Genomic DNA, 17,412 nt, shown 5'->3' with positions numbered 1-17,412 from the left:
CCTGACTTAAAAACTACTTGCTTACAAACCCAGACGAAATACAAAAGTGTCCCAGCACGTTATTACTGAGAAATTGCTCACTCTCATTTGTACCATATCATTCTAAAATAAATCCATTGGAATATAAATATTGTACTAACCTTTCAGTGTGTCGTATATAGAGCAGTATAAACAAGTCAATGTCTGTATGAAATGTTAGCTTGCACTGACTTCGCTAGTGCTTTTTGTGTAGCCTGTTGTAAAACTAGGCAAATATCTAGCTGAGTTGATGTACTCCCTGGAAGACCTCTGTGTACCCCAGGGGTATACATACCCCTGGTTGAGAATCACTGGATTAGAGCAGGGGGCTGGTAGTCAGGACTCTTGGGTTCTATTGCCAGCTCTGGAAGAGGAGTGTGGTCTAATGGGTGGGGGCTGAGAGTCAGAGCTCCTGGGTTCTGTCCTCAGCTCTGGTGGAGGAGTGTAGTCTAATAGTTTGGGGAGGAGGGGGGAGGCTGTGAGTTAGAAACTAGGATTGCCAACTCTCCAGGAATTAAAGATTATGTCATGTGATGAATACGTCCAATCAAAATTGGCAACTCTAGTGAGGACTCCAGGGTTCTCTTGCTAGGCTCATGTGAGTATGACCATGAGACGAACTGGATGAGTAAAGATATTTGTGTAAGTGTTTGCAGGACCAGGGCACATTTGATTTAGCAGAACATATGGTAGTATCTAGAGCAGGGGTAGGCAACCTATGGCACGTGTGCCGAAGGCAGCATGCGAGCTGATTTTCAGTGGCACTCACACTGCCCGGGTCCTGGCCCTGCATTTTAATTTTAATTTTAAATGAAGCTTCTTAAACATTTTAAAAACCTTATTTGCTTTACATACAACAATAGTTTAGTTATATATTATAGACTTATAGAAAGAGACCTTCTAAAAACGTTAAAATGTATTACTGGCACGCGAAACCTTAAATCAGAGTGAATAAATGAAGACTCGGCACACCACTTCTGAAAGGTTGACGACCCCTGATCTAGAGGCCCTGACCAAGATCAGGGCCCCCATCAGGCCAGGCACCACATAGCCAAGATTGGGGCCCCTATTGTGCCAGGCACTGTACAGAAACACAATCTCTGCCATGAAGAGCTCACAGTCTAAGCAGACAAAGGCAGGATTATTCCACCCCATTTTACCTCTGGGGAAATGGAGGCACAGTGTCTGACCCAAGGTCACACAGGTAGTTTTTGGCAGAGGTGAGACTAGAACCCAGCTTGTTTAACTCCCCGTCAAACACCATAACCACAAGGTCATCCTTTAATAGCCTGGGCATAGGGCTACTGTCCTCTGCCGGTGCTGACCATGGGATGAAAGCTGTCCCGAGAGATCATCCGGAGCCAGGATTTTATGGAGGAAGCAGCCATTCTGCTGGGCAAACTTCCCAGCCTTGTTTACAAGGTGTAACCAGCCAGATGGGCTATTTCAACAGCTGGGGAGAGGGGGCAGTAGAAGCAGGAGCAGAGCCAGTGAAACAGCTAAGAAGAGGTGGGTGCTGCAATGGACAAGGCTCTTGCACCTTGCTCTGTGCTAATACCCCCCTCAGACCCCTCTGCATGCACTGTAGTGTCCCTGTGCCCCAGGGCCCTTGATCTCCCTCTGCTCGCATATCAATGCTCTCCACTTTCTCCATCCGCTGCGCGCAAGAGCCCCCTTCTCTGGAGCTACAGCACTCCATGCTGGGGGAGGAGGGCATGCAAGAGCTTCTTTCGCTGCAGCCCCCACCCTCTTTCTCTGGGATCTGGATTATTTAACTCCGAGAGGAGCTGTGAGTTTGGGGCTCTGCCAGCAGGGCCGGCTCTAGGTTTTTTGCCTGCCCCCGTCCCAGCCCTGGGCTCCTCGCCGCACTCCCCTGCTGCCCCAGCCCTGGGCTCTCCCCACCCACCCCCTCTGCTGCCCCAGCTCTGGGCTCCCTCATTCCCCCCACCATTGCCCCCCCCCACACACCTCCTGCCACCCCAGCCCTGGGCTCTCTCTCCCCCTCCCCCACCTGCACCCTCCTTCCGCCGCAGCCCTGGGTCACTGGTAACTCGCTCCCACGGCAGGTCATTCAGCATGAATTTTAGATGTGCACAGAACACAGACAGGATTGGTTCCCATATGGTTACAGAACTGCAGTAAAGTGGAACCATTTTCAGCTTGTGTGATTGGAGGATATCTGGATGCATATTATAAGACTGTTCTACATAAATGAGGAAAAGTTGAGGTGCCTTTATTATTCTTTTCTTCCACTCTTTCTTTCTATGGTGAATTTGCCAATGCAATATCACTGTCTTCCTTTCAAACAAACAAACAAACAAACAAAACAAACAAACAAACAAACAAAAAGGCAATGGCTGTTGAAAATAGCAATTCCAGTCCTAATAACCACTGGGAAGCATTTCTTGCTCAATTTTATCCTACTTTTTCTACAGCAAGTTACAGTGGATCAGTATATTTGATTTGGGAGAAATGAAGTAACAGCTGCCCAAACTGAGCTTGAGCACTCCTGAATTTTGAGGTGTTCAAATCTGGAAGGCAGGTGCTGGGGGGGGGGGGGGGAAAGGGGGCTGTGGCTCCGCGGGGGGAGCATGGCAGCATGTATGCAGCAGTGTGTCTGGCGCTGCGCGGAGCCAGACATGCTGGTCTGAGTGGCACGGTAAGGGGGCTGGGGGGTTGGATGGGGCGGAGGTTCGGGGGGGCAGTCAGGGTCAGGGAGAAGGGGGGGTTAGATGGGTCAGGGGTTGGGGGGGCAGTCAGGGGACAAGCAGCAGTTGGATAGGCATGGGAGTCCCGGGGATTTGTCAGGGGACAGGTAGGGGGTGGGGTTCTGGGGGGAAGTTGGGGCGGTCTCAGGAGGGGGCAGTTGGGGACAAGGACCAGTGGGACTTAGATAGGGGGTGGGGTCCTGGGGGGCAGTTAGGGGCAGGGGTCCCGGGAGGGGGTGATCAGGGGACAGGGTGCAGGGGGGGGTTGGATGGGTTGGGGTTTCTGTGGGGGGCAGTCGGAGGGGGTGGATGGTGGCAGGGTGGGGCTACCCTCCCACCCTGTGGAGTGTCCTGTTTTTTTTAATGTTAAAATATGGTATCCCTACCCTTCAGAGTGCAGCTCTCCATTCATAGCAAGCTGCAGCATGAGGTCTCAGCTACCTCACTCCCTCCCCCTCTTTCCTGTTGGTAGTGGCCAAGGGAGTGCTGGGAAATGTAGTTCTTTCCCTGCTCCAGGGCTGGATCTATAGGCAGGGAGCTAACCAAGGAACTACAGCTCCCAGGGCCCTCTGTTGGTTCTCCGCTCCCATGCTGGATCCCTGCCGCCCCTGCAAATGGGCTGCCCCAAGCACGTGCTTGCTTTGCTGGTGCCTAGAGCTGCCCCTGTCTGCCAGCATCACGATAAGGGTTAGGGCTGGGTTCCTCCCGTTCCCAGAGGGGAAGCATATTAGTATGTTACATGAGCAGGGGAACATTTGCTGTTCGGGCAGGGAAGTTTCCTGGTTTTCAGAGCTTGTTAGGGAGTCTAGATTCCTGAGTTCTGCCCTCAGCTCTGGGAGGGGAAGCGTCAGGACTCCTGAGTTCTATTCCCAGGTCAGGGAGAACACTGCTCACCCCCTACTGAGTGCATATGGCCTGCAGGAGCCTAGCTTCTGAGCAGATGTTGTAGGGGTTGGGATTCTGCCTAAGACCCTATTGTCTGAATCTCATTCCATGGCCATTTTCTAATTAGATGGAGTCTTCCGTCTCCCCCCGAACTGGTACTTTCCCCCACAGGTGGGGACGTTAACCCCAAAGTTGAAGCCAAATCCTAACACACTCAGTTCCATGCTGCCTCCCTTCAGTTGGACACAGGGTCATCCTTCACTTCCTGTCTCAAACTGATGCTGCATGCAGCAGCCGCCTGTCCCCCACCCCAGAGGCTGCTGCATCTCAGCATTAGGTGAGGGGCCCCTGTGTAAACAGCCCCCCACATCCCACCCCAAAGGTGGCTGCATCTCCTCACTGGGTGAGGGAATCCCTGGATAGTCACAGTGCCCCACCCCCACGGCTGGGATCCCTTTATAAACAATGCCCCATGCCAGAGGTGGGTGTATCTCAGCCTCCACAAAGTTCAGCTGGATCCTTGAGGGGGCGGGAGAGGGGAATGACAGGGCATGAGAACTGCAAAAGCCTTTTGCAATCCCCGAGGGGTCAGTGAGAAGCACAAACAGGGAGTGGTCAAGCCTGAATTCTTTGGCTGGTTGGAATGTGAGCCAGGAGGGTGCATGGCTGGGCAGGGTTTGAGGAATCAATGCCATGATCCTCTCCCTGCAAGTCCTTGCTTTTTATTGCCTGCGTCTCCCCTCCTTCCCCAGCTCTGCCATGAGCTACAGTTTTCCTTTGCTTGGGAGCCCAGACAGCAAACTTTTAATAGCGGAAAAAATTAGCCGCTGGCCCCTTAAGGGGAATCCGCAGCCTCTCTCCTCCTGTTCTTCCTTATTTGGGAGGACAACTGGCCTGATTTTGTTCTGGTTTCTTGGCTTGGGTACTCAGAGGCATTTTTAGCCATCGGTATTTAATCCCCAAGCAGCCCAATGGCACCCCCCATTCCCACAGCCAGCTGGACAAAGGCTGGTGCAATGGGATCGCTTTGGAGTAGGGCTTTGCAAAGAGCATTGCTTGCAAAGCTAGTCCTTTAATGCGGTTAGAGACATGGATATGGCTGGGCTGGATCAGACCCATGGGCCCACCCAGCCCAGTAGCCTGTCTCCAACATTAGCCATCATCAGACGCTTTGAGGGAAGGTGCAAGAAAACTCTCTAATGCACAAGCATGGAGCAGCTGGCCCCATGGGCCAACAGTCAGGTCAATTCTCTTTCCATTGCAAGGGACAGTAATAAATGTAACCCCAGGGTGGGCAGTGGATTGGGGAGCCCCAGCACAGGATTGTTCTATATATCTATCCCTTACGCCTCCCGAGAAGGGCAGTGTGGTCTAGTGGGTAGGGCTGAGGTTTGGGACACCTGGTTTCTATTCCTGGCTCTGCTGTGCGACCTTGAGCAACATTCCTTTTCCCTTTTGTATCCCCTCCTGCTGGTATTGTAAACTCTTCGGGGCAGGGACGGTCTCTCCCTCTGTTTGTGTGTGCAGTGCCTGGCACAGTGGGGGCCCCGATCTCCGCCAGGGTCTGTGCAGTGCCTGGCACAGTGGGGGCCCCGATCTCCGCCAGGGTCTGTGCCGTGCCTGGCACAGTGGGGGCCCCGATCTCCACCAGGGTCTGTGCAGTGCCTGGCACAGTGGGGGCCCCGATCTCCGCCAGGGTCTGTGCAGTGCCTGGCACAATGGAGGCCCCGATCTCCGTCAGGGTCTGTGCAGCACCTGGCCTGACACTACTCCAGTCTCAACTGAGACTTCTAGTTACTACTGTGATAGAAACAATACTATAGTAATGTAATTATCATGGACCAGCTTTCTAGCACCAGGCCAGGGCATTTCCAAGAGGCTTGACCATCTTAGGTCCACATCATCAAGCACGCAAGAGTTACAGATCGTTGCATAATAACAGTCTGCTCCCGTGCCCCAAGTCTGATTTCACCCCTTCTGTGAGTATGAGGTCTGGTCACCATTTCAGGTAAGGCAGAGTCCCTCCTGGCTTCTCTTCTCTCCAGCCTGTTCTGATTCCTGGCAGCCATTGACGGTGCTAGGCATAAGCAGACTAAGCAATTGCTTAGGGCCCCAAGCAGCTCAAAGAAACCCCCTATTCATGTTTTTAGTATGTGTTGGAGAGGCGGGAGGCATATTCCTGCTTAGGGCCCCTAGCGCTGCCTCTGCTGGCAGTGGATGGCCCTTTGAGGATATCCCTGCTTAAATATAGGCTCTGACCCTGTGCCCAAAGTGGGAAATTCCAACCCCCAGCCATGCCTTTTTTGACCTACACAGTTAGCCAAAATTCAGGTTGTTTTGGTTAGGCGGAGAAATTGATGTGGAGTCAGGTGTCTTTGATGCAATCTTGTTTATTTACAAAGAATGTACAAAGTCCTGTTCCCCCGAATCAAACAGCAGGGGGCAGTTTCTTTGCTCATAGTTCCAAGCCTTTTTCCAGACAGTCCTCAGCCCAAAAATCTCTCTTCTCTCTCTAGGCTTTTACTCAGAGCCAGGCTCCTAATGCATGTTCTGTCTGTCTCCTGGCCTTTTCTGTCTGTACTCTCGGCTTCTTCAAACAAACAAACTGGCACATGACACAGCTGCAATCAAATCAATTCCCCCACCACTGAATTTTGTATCAGATCTTAATGGAACCCCAAAGTATTGTCTCCTGAGGTGGGGTCAGTTGAAAGTCATTCAGAGTTGATGGCCCTTGTTGGCTCTCTCATTGATAGGTAAGGTTAAGATTTTGTCATGGTTATTTTTAGTACAAGTCAGGGACAGGTCATGGGCAATAAACAAAAATTCATGGAAGTCCATGACCTGTCCCTGACTTGTACTAAAAATAACTGTGACAAAATGGGGATGGGAGCCCGAGCCCTTTGGCGGGGGGGGGGGGGGGCAGAGGTGGAGGTCCAGCACCCACCGCCACTGTGGCTGACAGCTCTGGGGTCCCCCAACCTGCCCATGGCAGCTCAGAGCTCCAGGTCCCCCACCATCCATGGTGGCTGGGAACTGTGGGGGCTCCAGGGCCCCGCCGGCTCACAGCTCCATCCCTGCCACCCCGGGGCTGAAGCAGAATATGTCACAGAGGTCTCTGGAAGTCACGGAATCCGTGACCTCTGTGATGTAATCTTAGCCTTATTGATAGGCCTCTTCAAGAGGCTCCATATCTCTCCACCTGGAATAGACTACCCTTGTCAAGGTTTCTCTGGCTTTTCAACCCAGAACAACAAAATGGCTGTTAGGATGTAAAATGGGAACCAGGCTATAAAAATGGAAGTCATTTCACAAAGCAAACTTCATAATGTGATCCCCCCTGTCAGTCAGGATGCCTGGGTTCAGTTCCTGGCTGTACCCCAGACACTTATTTGGGGCCAGGGTTTCAAGGGCTTGGGATTCCTCAGTCCTGATCTTTATGGAAAATCTGGCCAATTCTTTTGGTGCCTAAAGGAGAGCCCATAATTGCTCTGTGCCTCAGTTTTCCCTCTCTGCAAAATGGGGATAATGGTACATCCCTATTTCACAGTAGGGAGTGCAAGGATAAATACACTAACAATGGCAAGGTGGTTAGATGCTACAGTCACAGGGCCATGTAAGTACATAAGAACGGCCATACCGGGTCAGACCAATGGTCCATCTAGCCCCGTATCCTGTCTGTGACAGTGGCCAGTACCAGATACTTCAGAGGGAATGAACGAACAGGACAATTACAGAGTGATCCATCCCCAGTCATTCAGTCCCAGCTTCTGGCAGTCACAGACTTAGGGACATGGGGTTGCATCCCTGACCTATCCTCCATGAGATTATCGAATACTCTTTTGAACCCAGTTATAGTTTTGATAGGGTTACCATATTTCAGCAAGCAAAAAAGAGGACGTGAGGAGCCCCGCCCTAGCCCCGCCCCATCCTGCCCTAGCCCCGCCCCTGCCCCTCCCACTTCCCCCCCTCAGAACCCCCAACCCTCCCCCCGCTCCTTGTCCCCTGACTGCCCCCTCCTGGGACCCCTGCCCCTAACTGCCCCCCAGGACTCCACCCCCTACTTAAGCCTCCCTGCCTCTTGTCCCCTGACTGCCCCCTCCTGAGACCCTCCCCCCATCCTAACTGGCCCCCTAGGACCCTACCCCCTACCTGTACCCTGACTGCCCCAACCCTTATCCACACCCCCACCCCCAGACAGACCCCTGGGACTCCCACGCCCCATCCAACCACTCTCCACCCCCTGACAGCGCCCCCCAGAACTCCCAACCCCCCCCCCGCTCCTTGTCCCCTGACTGCCCCCTCCTGGGACCCCTGCTCCTAACTGCCCTCCAGGACCCCACCCCCTACCTAAGCCTCCCTGTTCCTTGTCCCCTAACTGCCCCCTCCTAAGACCCCCCCCAACTGCCCCCAGGACCCTACCCCCTACCTGTACCCTGACTGCCCAAAACCTTATCCCCCCCCGAACTCCCGACCCCCCCCCGTTTCTTGACTGCCCCCTCCAAAACCTCCCTGCCCCTTCTCCGACCCCCTGGCCCCCTTGTTGTTGGCCTTCGCCTAACGTCTCTGTGAGCTTGCTCAGGAACGGCCTGAGCCGCTCGTCCCGGCATGCTGGGCAGCAGGGGAGGAGGAGCTCCAGACTGCCGGAGGCGATCTGCGAATGCAGGGAGGTAGGGAGTGATCTCTGCTGCAGGGGAGAGGAGGAGGGGCTCTCTCTGGCTGTCGGAGCCCCATGTAAGTGGCACCATCCGGCCGGCTGCCCTGTTAGCCACGCGCGCTCTGCATGGGGGGGGGGGGGGAAGTCCAGACATTTACAAATTCCCCCCGGACGCTATTTTTAGCTCAAAAAGCCGGACATGTCCGGGGGAATCCGGACGAATGGTAACCCTAGTTTTGATCTTCACAACGTTCCCGGCAACAAGTTTCCTCAGCTTGACTGTGCGTTGTGTGAAGAAATACTTCCTTTTGTTTGTTTTAAACCTGCTGCCTATTAATTTCATTGGGTGACCCCTGGTTTTTGTGTTATGGGAAGGGATAAATAACACTTCCTTATTCACTTTCTCCACATCATTCATGATTTTATTGATCTCTATCATATCCCCCCCTTAGTCGCCTCTTTTCCAAGCTGAACAGTCCCAGTCTTTTTAATTTCCCCTCATACAGAAGCTGCTCCATCCCCCTAATCATTTTTGTTGCCCTTTTCTGTACCTTTTCCAATTCTAATACCGCTTTTTTGGGATGGGGTGATCAGAACTGCATGCAGTATTCAAGGTGTGGGTATCCCATGGATTTATATAGTGACATTATGATATTTTCTGCCTTATTACGGTTCCTAACATTCCATTAGCCTTTTTGACTGCTGCACATTGAACTATCCACAATAACTCCAAGATCTTTCTTGAGTGGTAACAGCTAATTTAGATCCCATCATTTTGTATGTATAGTTGGGATTATGTTTTCCAAAGTGAGTTACTTTGAATTTATCAACATTGAATTTCATCTGCCATTTTGTTGCCCAGTCACCCAGTTTTGTGAGATCCCTTTGTAGCTCTTCGGAGTCTGCCTGGGTCTTAACTCTCTTCAATAGTTTTGTATCATCTGCAAATTTTGTGACCTCACTGTTTACCCCTTTTCCAGATCATTTAGGAATATGTTGAACAGCACTGGTCCTAGGACAGATCCTTAGGTGACATAACTATTTACCGCTCTCCGATCTGAAAACGGACCATTTATTCCCAACCTTTGTTTCCTATCTTTTAACCAGTTACTGCTCTATGAGAGGACCTTCTCTCTTATCCCATGACTGCTTACTTTGCTTAAGAGCCTTTGGTGAGGGATCTTGTTAAAAGCTTTCTGAAAGTCCAAGTACACTATATGCATTGGATCACCCTTGTCGACATGTTGTTGACCCCTCAACGCATGCTAATAGATTGGTGAAGCACGATTTCCCTTTACAAAAGCCATATTGATTCTTCCCCAACAAACAAATCATGTTCATCTATGTGTCTGAAGTTAGACTTACTGGCCTCTAATTGCCGGGATCACCTCTGAAGCCTTTTAAAAAAAAAAAAAAATTGGTTGTGATAGGTTGGGTCACAGAGACCCCCTTGGGACTGCCACCTGATGCGCTGAGACTACCTCTGAGCCCGTTTTCCCTGGCAGCTTGGGACTTCAGTACCCTGTCTTGTTGAGCCAGACACGCTAGCCTGCTGCAAACACAGACCCAGGTCTGAACCACGTCCCCCAAAAGCTGCAGACTTAATTGAAAACAGCTTAAGAAGTGCTCCTGTCTCCAGCACCCAGACACCCAGTTCCCAATGGGATTCAAACCCCAAATAAATCCATTTTACTCTGTATAAAGCTTATACTGGGTAAACTCATGAATTGTTCACCCTCTATAACACTGATAGAGAGATATGCACAGCTGTTTGCTCCCCCAGATATTAATTACTTGCTCTGGGTTAATTAATAAGTAAAAAGTGATTTTATTAAGTATAAAAAGTAGGATTTAAGTGGTTCCAAGTAATAACAGACAGAACAAAGTAAATTACAAAGCAAAATAAAACAAAAACACACAAGTCTAAGCCTAATACAGTAGGAAACTGAATACAGATGAAATCTCACCCTCAGAGATGTTCCAATAAGCTTCTTTCACAGACTAGACTCCTTTCTAGCCTGGGCCCAATCCTTTCCCCTGGTACAGTCCTTGTTCCAGCTCAGGTGGTAGCGAGGGGATTTCTCATGCCTGCAGCCCCCTTTGTTCTGTTCCACCCCCTTTTATAGCTTTGGCACAAGGCGGGAATCTTTTGTCTCTCTGGGTCCCCACCCCTCCTTCTATATGGAAAACCACCAGGTTTAAGATGGATTCCAGTACCAGGTGACATGGTCACATGTCCTGTGAGACTCCAAGCCTTCATTCTTCCCAGCCTGACTCACAGGAAGGCTTGCAAGTAAACAGAGCCATCTACAGACCATTGTCCTGGTTAATGGGAGCCATCAAGATTCCAAACCACCATTAATGGCCCACACTTTGCATAATTACAATAGGACCTCAGAGTTATATTTCATATTTCTAGTTTCAGATACAAGAATGATACATTCATACAAATAATATGAACATACTCAGTAGATTATAAGCTTTGTAATGATATCTTACAAGAGACCTTTTGCATGAAGCATATTCCAGTTACATTATATTCACACTCATTAGCATATTTTCATAAAATCATATGAAGTGCAACGTCACACCCTCCTCCTGAACTTACTGCCAGAGACTTGGACACTGTCCATGGCGGAGGCAGTATACCTAAAATTCCTCTTTGGGCTCTCCTCTGGGGCAGACGCTCCTGTGTCCCCCAAAAGGGAAGGTGACCCTGATCTAGCTGTGGGCTCACAGCTACCAGCTATGACAGACCCTTCTCTGGCCAGCAAAATCCCACCCCCCCTTCACTCAGGTTGGGCTTGTTTTCAGGTACAGAGTCCTTGGGGTCTGTTCCCACCCAGGGCCGCCCAGAGGGAGGGGCAAGTGGGGCAATTTGCCCCAGGCCCCGGGCCCCGCAGGGGCCCCCACGAGAATATAGTATTCTATAATATTGCAACTTTTTTTATGGAAGGGGCCCCAAAATTGCTTTGCCCCAGGCCCCCTGAATCCTCTGGGCAGCCCTGTTCCCACCACAGCAGTCACCAGGACCCCAACTTCCAGCTCCAGGATACATGTCTCTGTGCACCTCTTCCACTTCATTACAGCCAGTTCATGCTTCTGGGTCTCAATTTGTGCTTGTCTCTGGGCCTCAATTGCTTTGACTTTTAAGTCCAGGGTTTGCTGGTGGGCAGCCTTTTCTTTTTCCAGGGCAGCCTTTTCCCGGGCAAATTGCGCATCAATTTCCATTTGTCTTCCCTTGAGACCACCACTCGATGAGCTGGGATACCATAGAGAACCCCCTCCTGCCAGAACAGGCGCCCCTCCACTCCTGTCTTGCTGAGTTAGACACTCTAGTCAGCTTCAGCAGAGACCCAGAGGTTGGGCCACACCCCTCTGTAGTTCACTGAAACTAAGATGCACTCAGCTCAGGGGTTTCTTAGTTAACAGAGACTTTCCCAGTGCTCAGCACTCTTATGGAGTGCAACGTCACATTGGTGTCACATTAGCTATCCTCCAGTCTCCTGGTTTAAGTGATAGCTTACAGATTAATATTTGAGTTCCTTCAGAACTCTTGGGTGAATACCATCTGGTCCTCGTGACTTATTACTGTTTAATTTATCAATTTGTTCCAAAACCTCCTCTACTGACACCTCAATCTGGGACAGTTCCTCAGATCTGTCATCTAAAAAGAATGGCTTAGGTGTGGGAATCTCCCTCACATCCTCTGCAATGAAGACTGATGCAAAGAATTCATTTAGCTTCTCCACAACAGCCTTGTCTTCTTTGAGTGCTCCTTTAGCGCTTCGATCATCCAGTGGCCCCACTGATTGTTTGGCAGGCATCCTGCTTCTGATGTAATTAAAAAATATATATATTTTTGCTGTTAGTTTTTGAGTTTTTTACTAGTTGCTCTTCAAATTCTTTTTTAGCCTGCTTAATTATACTTTTACACTTGATTTGCCAGAGTTTATGCTTCTTTCTATTTTTCTCAGTAGGCCTTAACTTCCAGTTTTTAAGGATGCCTTTTTGCCTGTAACTGCTTCGTTTACTTTGTTGTTTAGCCATGGTGGCACTTTTTTGGCCCTCTTTCTATGCTTTTAAATTTGGGATTCTACATTTGAGCCTCCATTAGGGTGTTTTTTAAAAGTTTTCATGCAGTTTGCAGGCATTTCACTTTTGTGACTGTAACTTTTAATTTCTGTTTAACTGGCTTCCTCATTTTTGTGTAGTTGCCCTTTATGAAGTTAAATGCTAGTGTGAAGTAACTATGTAGACGGTCCCCAGAAGATGAACTAAAGGCTTGATCCATCACACGTTGACTGATGATTCCCAGCGACTTGATGGGACTCTTTTCACTGGCTTCAATGGGCATTGGATCACACCCTAAGTGAACTGCTTCCCCTTTGGAACAAGCAGTTTGCCAACACTTGGGGCCTTGCCAGGCTGTTTCTGAGAGTAGGAGGAAGAAGAGGATGTGAGGCGGGTATGTTCTCTGATGCAATCTTATTTATTTGCAAAGAATATCCACACTGTCCTGTGTCCCTAAGCACAGGAGGAACAAACAACCAGCAGTGTTCGTGCTCACAGTTTCCAAGTCTGCCTCTCCAGTCAGTCCTAGAAGATCTGTCTCTTTGCTGCCTCCCAAGGCCACGCTCACCTCTGTTCCTCTTGCTGTCTGCTGGCTCTCTGCCTCTCTCACATGGTCACAGACTCAGCTTTCCAAGCAATCCCCCAGCCCCTGCATTTGCAATCAGTCCCAGGGAAACCCCGCAGCCAACATGGCTTAGCCATGCTCATGCTTTTCCATGCAGCTGTTTGCCTTGGGTGGTTTCTGTTGTCTCCAGCTCTCCTGCTCTATGGGACTTAATTGCTCCTTGTGTTTTTCCCGAAAGAAGGGTGGTTCGCACGGGCAGTGGCTTTAATCAGGCTGCCATTGATACCTGCCAGCATGAGTAGAATTGTCCGGGAGGAGGAACTGAAAGGAGCTGGGTGATGGGGCATAGCAGCAAGCCTTTACCTAACAGTGACTCATTCCAGAACTTTGCTGACTTCATCTGTGATGCAAGAGCCCATTGACAAAGCAAAGTTCCAGATTGCCTGTTAATGATGCAGAGGAAGGTGAAAGGAGCGGCCAAAGGGGCGGAAATGGACGAGGGCAGCTCGGGTGAGGGTCGGGCCATCTCTCTTTATGTATATATATATATTTGGGGAGCTATAGACAGAGGTAGTGATAAAGGGGAAAATGTGTTTGTCCAACACTGAGATTCTCCAGGAGGAGAAATGGCAGCGACTGTGGGGAGGGCATGATTCATTCCCAGACAGGAAACTCCTCAAACGCTTGAATAGAAATATGAGCATGATCCTCCCTCAACCTCCTCAAATCTTTCTCTCCACCCATTGTCTCTTCCCTGTTTCCTAGAAACATCAGAACAGATCAGTCCAGGATTACTCCCTTCCCCACCACACTGAATCAAACCAATGGGCCCATCTAGCCTGATATCCCTCCTTCTTCCCACCTAAGATCACCCCACTGGGGGTAAGCTAGCCCAGTATTCCCCCATCCCTTTTCCCAGCAGCCCCAGATCAGACCCATGGATCAATCTAGCCGGAAGACGGTGTCAGGGGATTTGATGGGATGATATCAGGCGGTTTGGGGGATGATTTGGAGCGGCAGCATCCAGCAGGATAGAGTCAGAGGGCGACTGGGGGAATGGTGTCAAAAGGTTGGGGGGACAGTGTCTGAGGATTTGGAGCAGGGCCGGCCTTAGGCTGATTCCCCCGATTGCCCGGAATTGGGCCCCGCGCCCGCACCTAAGAGGGCCCCGTGCCCTAAAGAAGAGCGCCTAACTTAGGCACCTTTTAATTTTTTTTTACTCACCCGACGGCGGTCCGGGTCTTTGGCGGCACTTCGGCGGCAGGGGGTCCTTCACTCGCTCTGGGTCTTCGGCGGCATTTCAGTGGCGGGGGGTCCTTCAGTGCCACGGAAGACCCGGAGCGAGTGAAGGACCCCCTGCCGCCGAAGTGCCGCTGAAGACCTGGACCGCCGCCGGGTATTCGAATCGGGCCCCGCAGTTCCTAAAGCCGGCCCTGATTTGGAGGGATGGTTTCTGGACGATTTGGGGGATAAATTGGGTCGACTTGAACGACAGTGGCTGGGGGGTTGGTGTTGGGGGAATGGTATTCAGGAGGCGTGGTGTTTAGGGGGATAGTGTCAGGAAGTTGATGGGTCATTTCAGTGGACACTGTCGGAGTTGGGGTTTGATTTCAGTGAATAGTATCAGTGGCTGGGGGTTTGATTTCAGTGGCAGTGTTGGGGGTTGAGGAGTTGATTTCGGTGGTCAGTGTTGGGGAGTTAATTTTGGTGATCAGTGTTGGGGGTTAATTTTGATGGGCACTGGGGGATAGGCAGGTTGATTTCAGTGGGTAGTGTCAGGGAGTGTGGGGTTGACTCTTTTGGGCCATATCATGGAGTTTGGGGGTTGATTTTGGTGGTCAGTGTCAGGTGTTTGATTTTGGTGGTAAGTGTTGGGGAGCTGATTTAGGTGGGCATTGTCTGGGGATTGGGAGTTGATTTCAGAAGGCAGTGTTGGGGTTGGCAGGTTGATTTCAGTGGGCAGAATCAGGTGTTTGATTTGAGTGGGCAGTGTTGGGTAGTTGATTTAGGTTAGGGTGACCAGATATGCTGATTTTATAGGGACAGTCCTGCTATTTGGGGATTTTTCTTATACAGGTGCCTATTACCCCCACCTCCTGTCCCGATTTTTCACACTTGCTATCTGGTCACTCTAATTTAGGTGGACAGTGTCAGAGGCTTTGGGGTTGATTTCGGTATAGGGTTGCCAGTTTTGGTTGGAGGTTTCCTCACGTGACATAATCTTTAATTCCTGGAGATGCCAGGACAATCCTGGAGGGTTGGCAACCCCTAATTTCGGTGGGCAGTGGGGGCTGGGGGTTGATTTTGATGGGGGAGTCAGGGGTTGGGGGAATGGTGTGAGGCGATTTTGATTCAGTGATAATGGTATCCGAGACGCCCAGCGTGGGGGGAGCCGGGCCACCGGGGTGGCAGTGGTGAGGAGGCAGAGGGTGAAGATAGCAACCCCTCATTGTAAGTGTGGGTTTGGTCAAATCCCTGCGGTCCCTGAACACCACATGATCCTACATCAGCCAATGATTGAGGCTACTTTTGCCTCAGTAACTGTCATGGCGACTAGTGGGGGTAGGGGCGGAGATGTGAGAATTTAGAGCTACTGTACTTCCACCTCGGTAACTGTCATGGAGGGCAGGGAAAGGCAAAAAGCGGACGCGGAGGAGAGGGGCGGAAGTGACGCCACTACGATTGTAGAGCTGTGGCAAGGAGCGTTTGGAATGAGGGAGCGGGGCGGAAGCGGCCCAACTGACGGGCACCAATCAGCTTCTCGGGGGCGTGGCCGTGGGGATACGTATAAATGCAGGCTCTGAGGGGGGCGCTTCATTCAGTGGCAGGCGGCTGAGCACAGCGGTGGGCGTTGCTGGCCCGTTGTAGCGCTCCCGTCCCCGCTTGTAACGCAGCCTTCCCCGCCCCCCCCAGTCCCCGCAGCCATGTTCAGCTGGGTGAGCAAGGACGCGCGGCGGCGCAAGGAGCCGGAGCTGTTCCGCACGGTCTCGGAGGGGCTGAAGCAGCTCTACGCCACCAAGCTGCTGCCCTTGGAGGAGTACTACCGCTTCCACGACTTCCACTCCCCCGCGCTGGAGCCGGCCGACTGGGAGAACAAGCCCATGGTGCTGCTGGTGGGGCAGTACAGCACGGGCAAGACCACCTTCATCCGGCACCTCATCGAGCAGGACTTCCCGGGCATGCGCATCGGGCCCGAGCCCACCACCGACTCCTTCATCGCCGTCATGGGCGGCGAGACCGAGGGCGTTGTCCCTGGCAACGCCCTGGTGGTCGACCCGCGGCGGCCCTTCCGCAAGCTCAACTCCTTCGGCAACGCTTTTCTCAACAGGTGAGCGGGGGGGCGGCGCGGGGGCCTGCAGCGTCGCTCGCCGCCTTCCTTCAACACGTGAGGGGCGGGACGGGGGGCCCCTCAGCGCCTTTCTCCCCAGGTGAGGGCTGGCCTGGGGCCTGCATGGCCACTCATGGCACCCCTAGCCTCCAGCTTAGCACCGTCCTCAACAGGTGAGAGCCCGAGTATGGGGGGACCTGCAGTGCCACACTCACCTGCAGGCCCCCCCAGCGCCATACCTCAATAGGTGAGTCTGGGCTGGTGGGTGGGCATGAGTGGCACTGCATGGCACTCCCAGTTCGAGCTTAGTACCATCTCCAAGCCGTTAGACCCTGGTGTGAAGGCCCCAGGATGGGGGGCGGGGGGGGAAGCCTGCCAACAATACTTGTCAGCCCCCAGACTTATGGCAACCTTCTTCGTGCAGAGCCCTGTACCAACTCCTACATAATACCCCCCTCTCCAAACCTAGCATTAGGCCTTTCATCTGTTGAGGAACATGGTCACTGGGGTGGTACCTTGGTAGGTGGGGATGGGGAGCTGCCATTGTACAGTTAATGCTGAGCTTGACCTAACTGAAACCACCCTGGGGCCTCCACCCCCGGACTATTTACTGGGTCCTGACAGGCCATAAACGTTTACAAGTGGGTCCTGAGGCCAAAAGTTTGAGAACCGCTGCTCTAAGGCATAGTTCTTGGATGCCTCACCCTATAAACTCTGCAGCCAAATTCTCTTACAACTCCCTCCCTGCCCCCTAGGCAGTCTTCCGTCTCTGAGTGGCCTCAGGCAGAAGGGGATTTTTGTGCAGAACTGCATAGTGATGCCTTCCTGTCAGTGTCTCAGATTTCGATAGCAATGTTATCTTGGCCACCTCTGAGTGGTGCATGGAGGGGGCTCTGAATGAAATGACTAGGAACTGATCCTAAACAAACATGAAACTGACCGGGTGATTTCCCAAGCTGAAATGGGAGAAATTAATATTAAAGCAAGTTAACTTAAACATCTCAGACTCCAATCCTCTAAACCTAAGAGGATAGTAACTCTAAGAAGGGACATAATTCATTAGTCTTTTAACATGACAGCGTCCCTTCATAACTCAGAGCCCACTTCTCTGCTCCTGCAAGGGAGTTCAGGGGCTCCCTTGGATGCAGAGGTATTGTAGAGTACTCCTGTCATGTAC

General features: G+C 51.5%; 1 protein-coding gene across 1 annotated transcript in view; it reads left to right on the top strand.

Annotated features, from left to right (window-relative positions):
* Positions 1-15,831: 15,831 nt before the first annotated feature.
* Positions 15,832-17,412, top strand: part of EHD1 (EH domain containing 1) — a 32,356-nt gene continuing 30,775 nt past the window's right edge. Inside the window, exon 1 of the mRNA XM_065407248.1 lies at positions 15,832-16,235. Within this exon, the coding sequence (XP_065263320.1) occupies positions 15,832-16,235 (404 nt within the window). The remainder of the gene's footprint in view (positions 16,236-17,412) is intronic.

This window comes from Emys orbicularis, chromosome 7 (assembly GCF_028017835.1).
Source record: "Emys orbicularis isolate rEmyOrb1 chromosome 7, rEmyOrb1.hap1, whole genome shotgun sequence".
Lineage (NCBI taxonomy): Eukaryota > Metazoa > Chordata > Testudines > Emydidae > Emys > Emys orbicularis.
The sequence above is the reverse complement of the archived record's forward strand: the minus strand, read 5'-3'. Positions and strand labels throughout refer to the sequence as shown.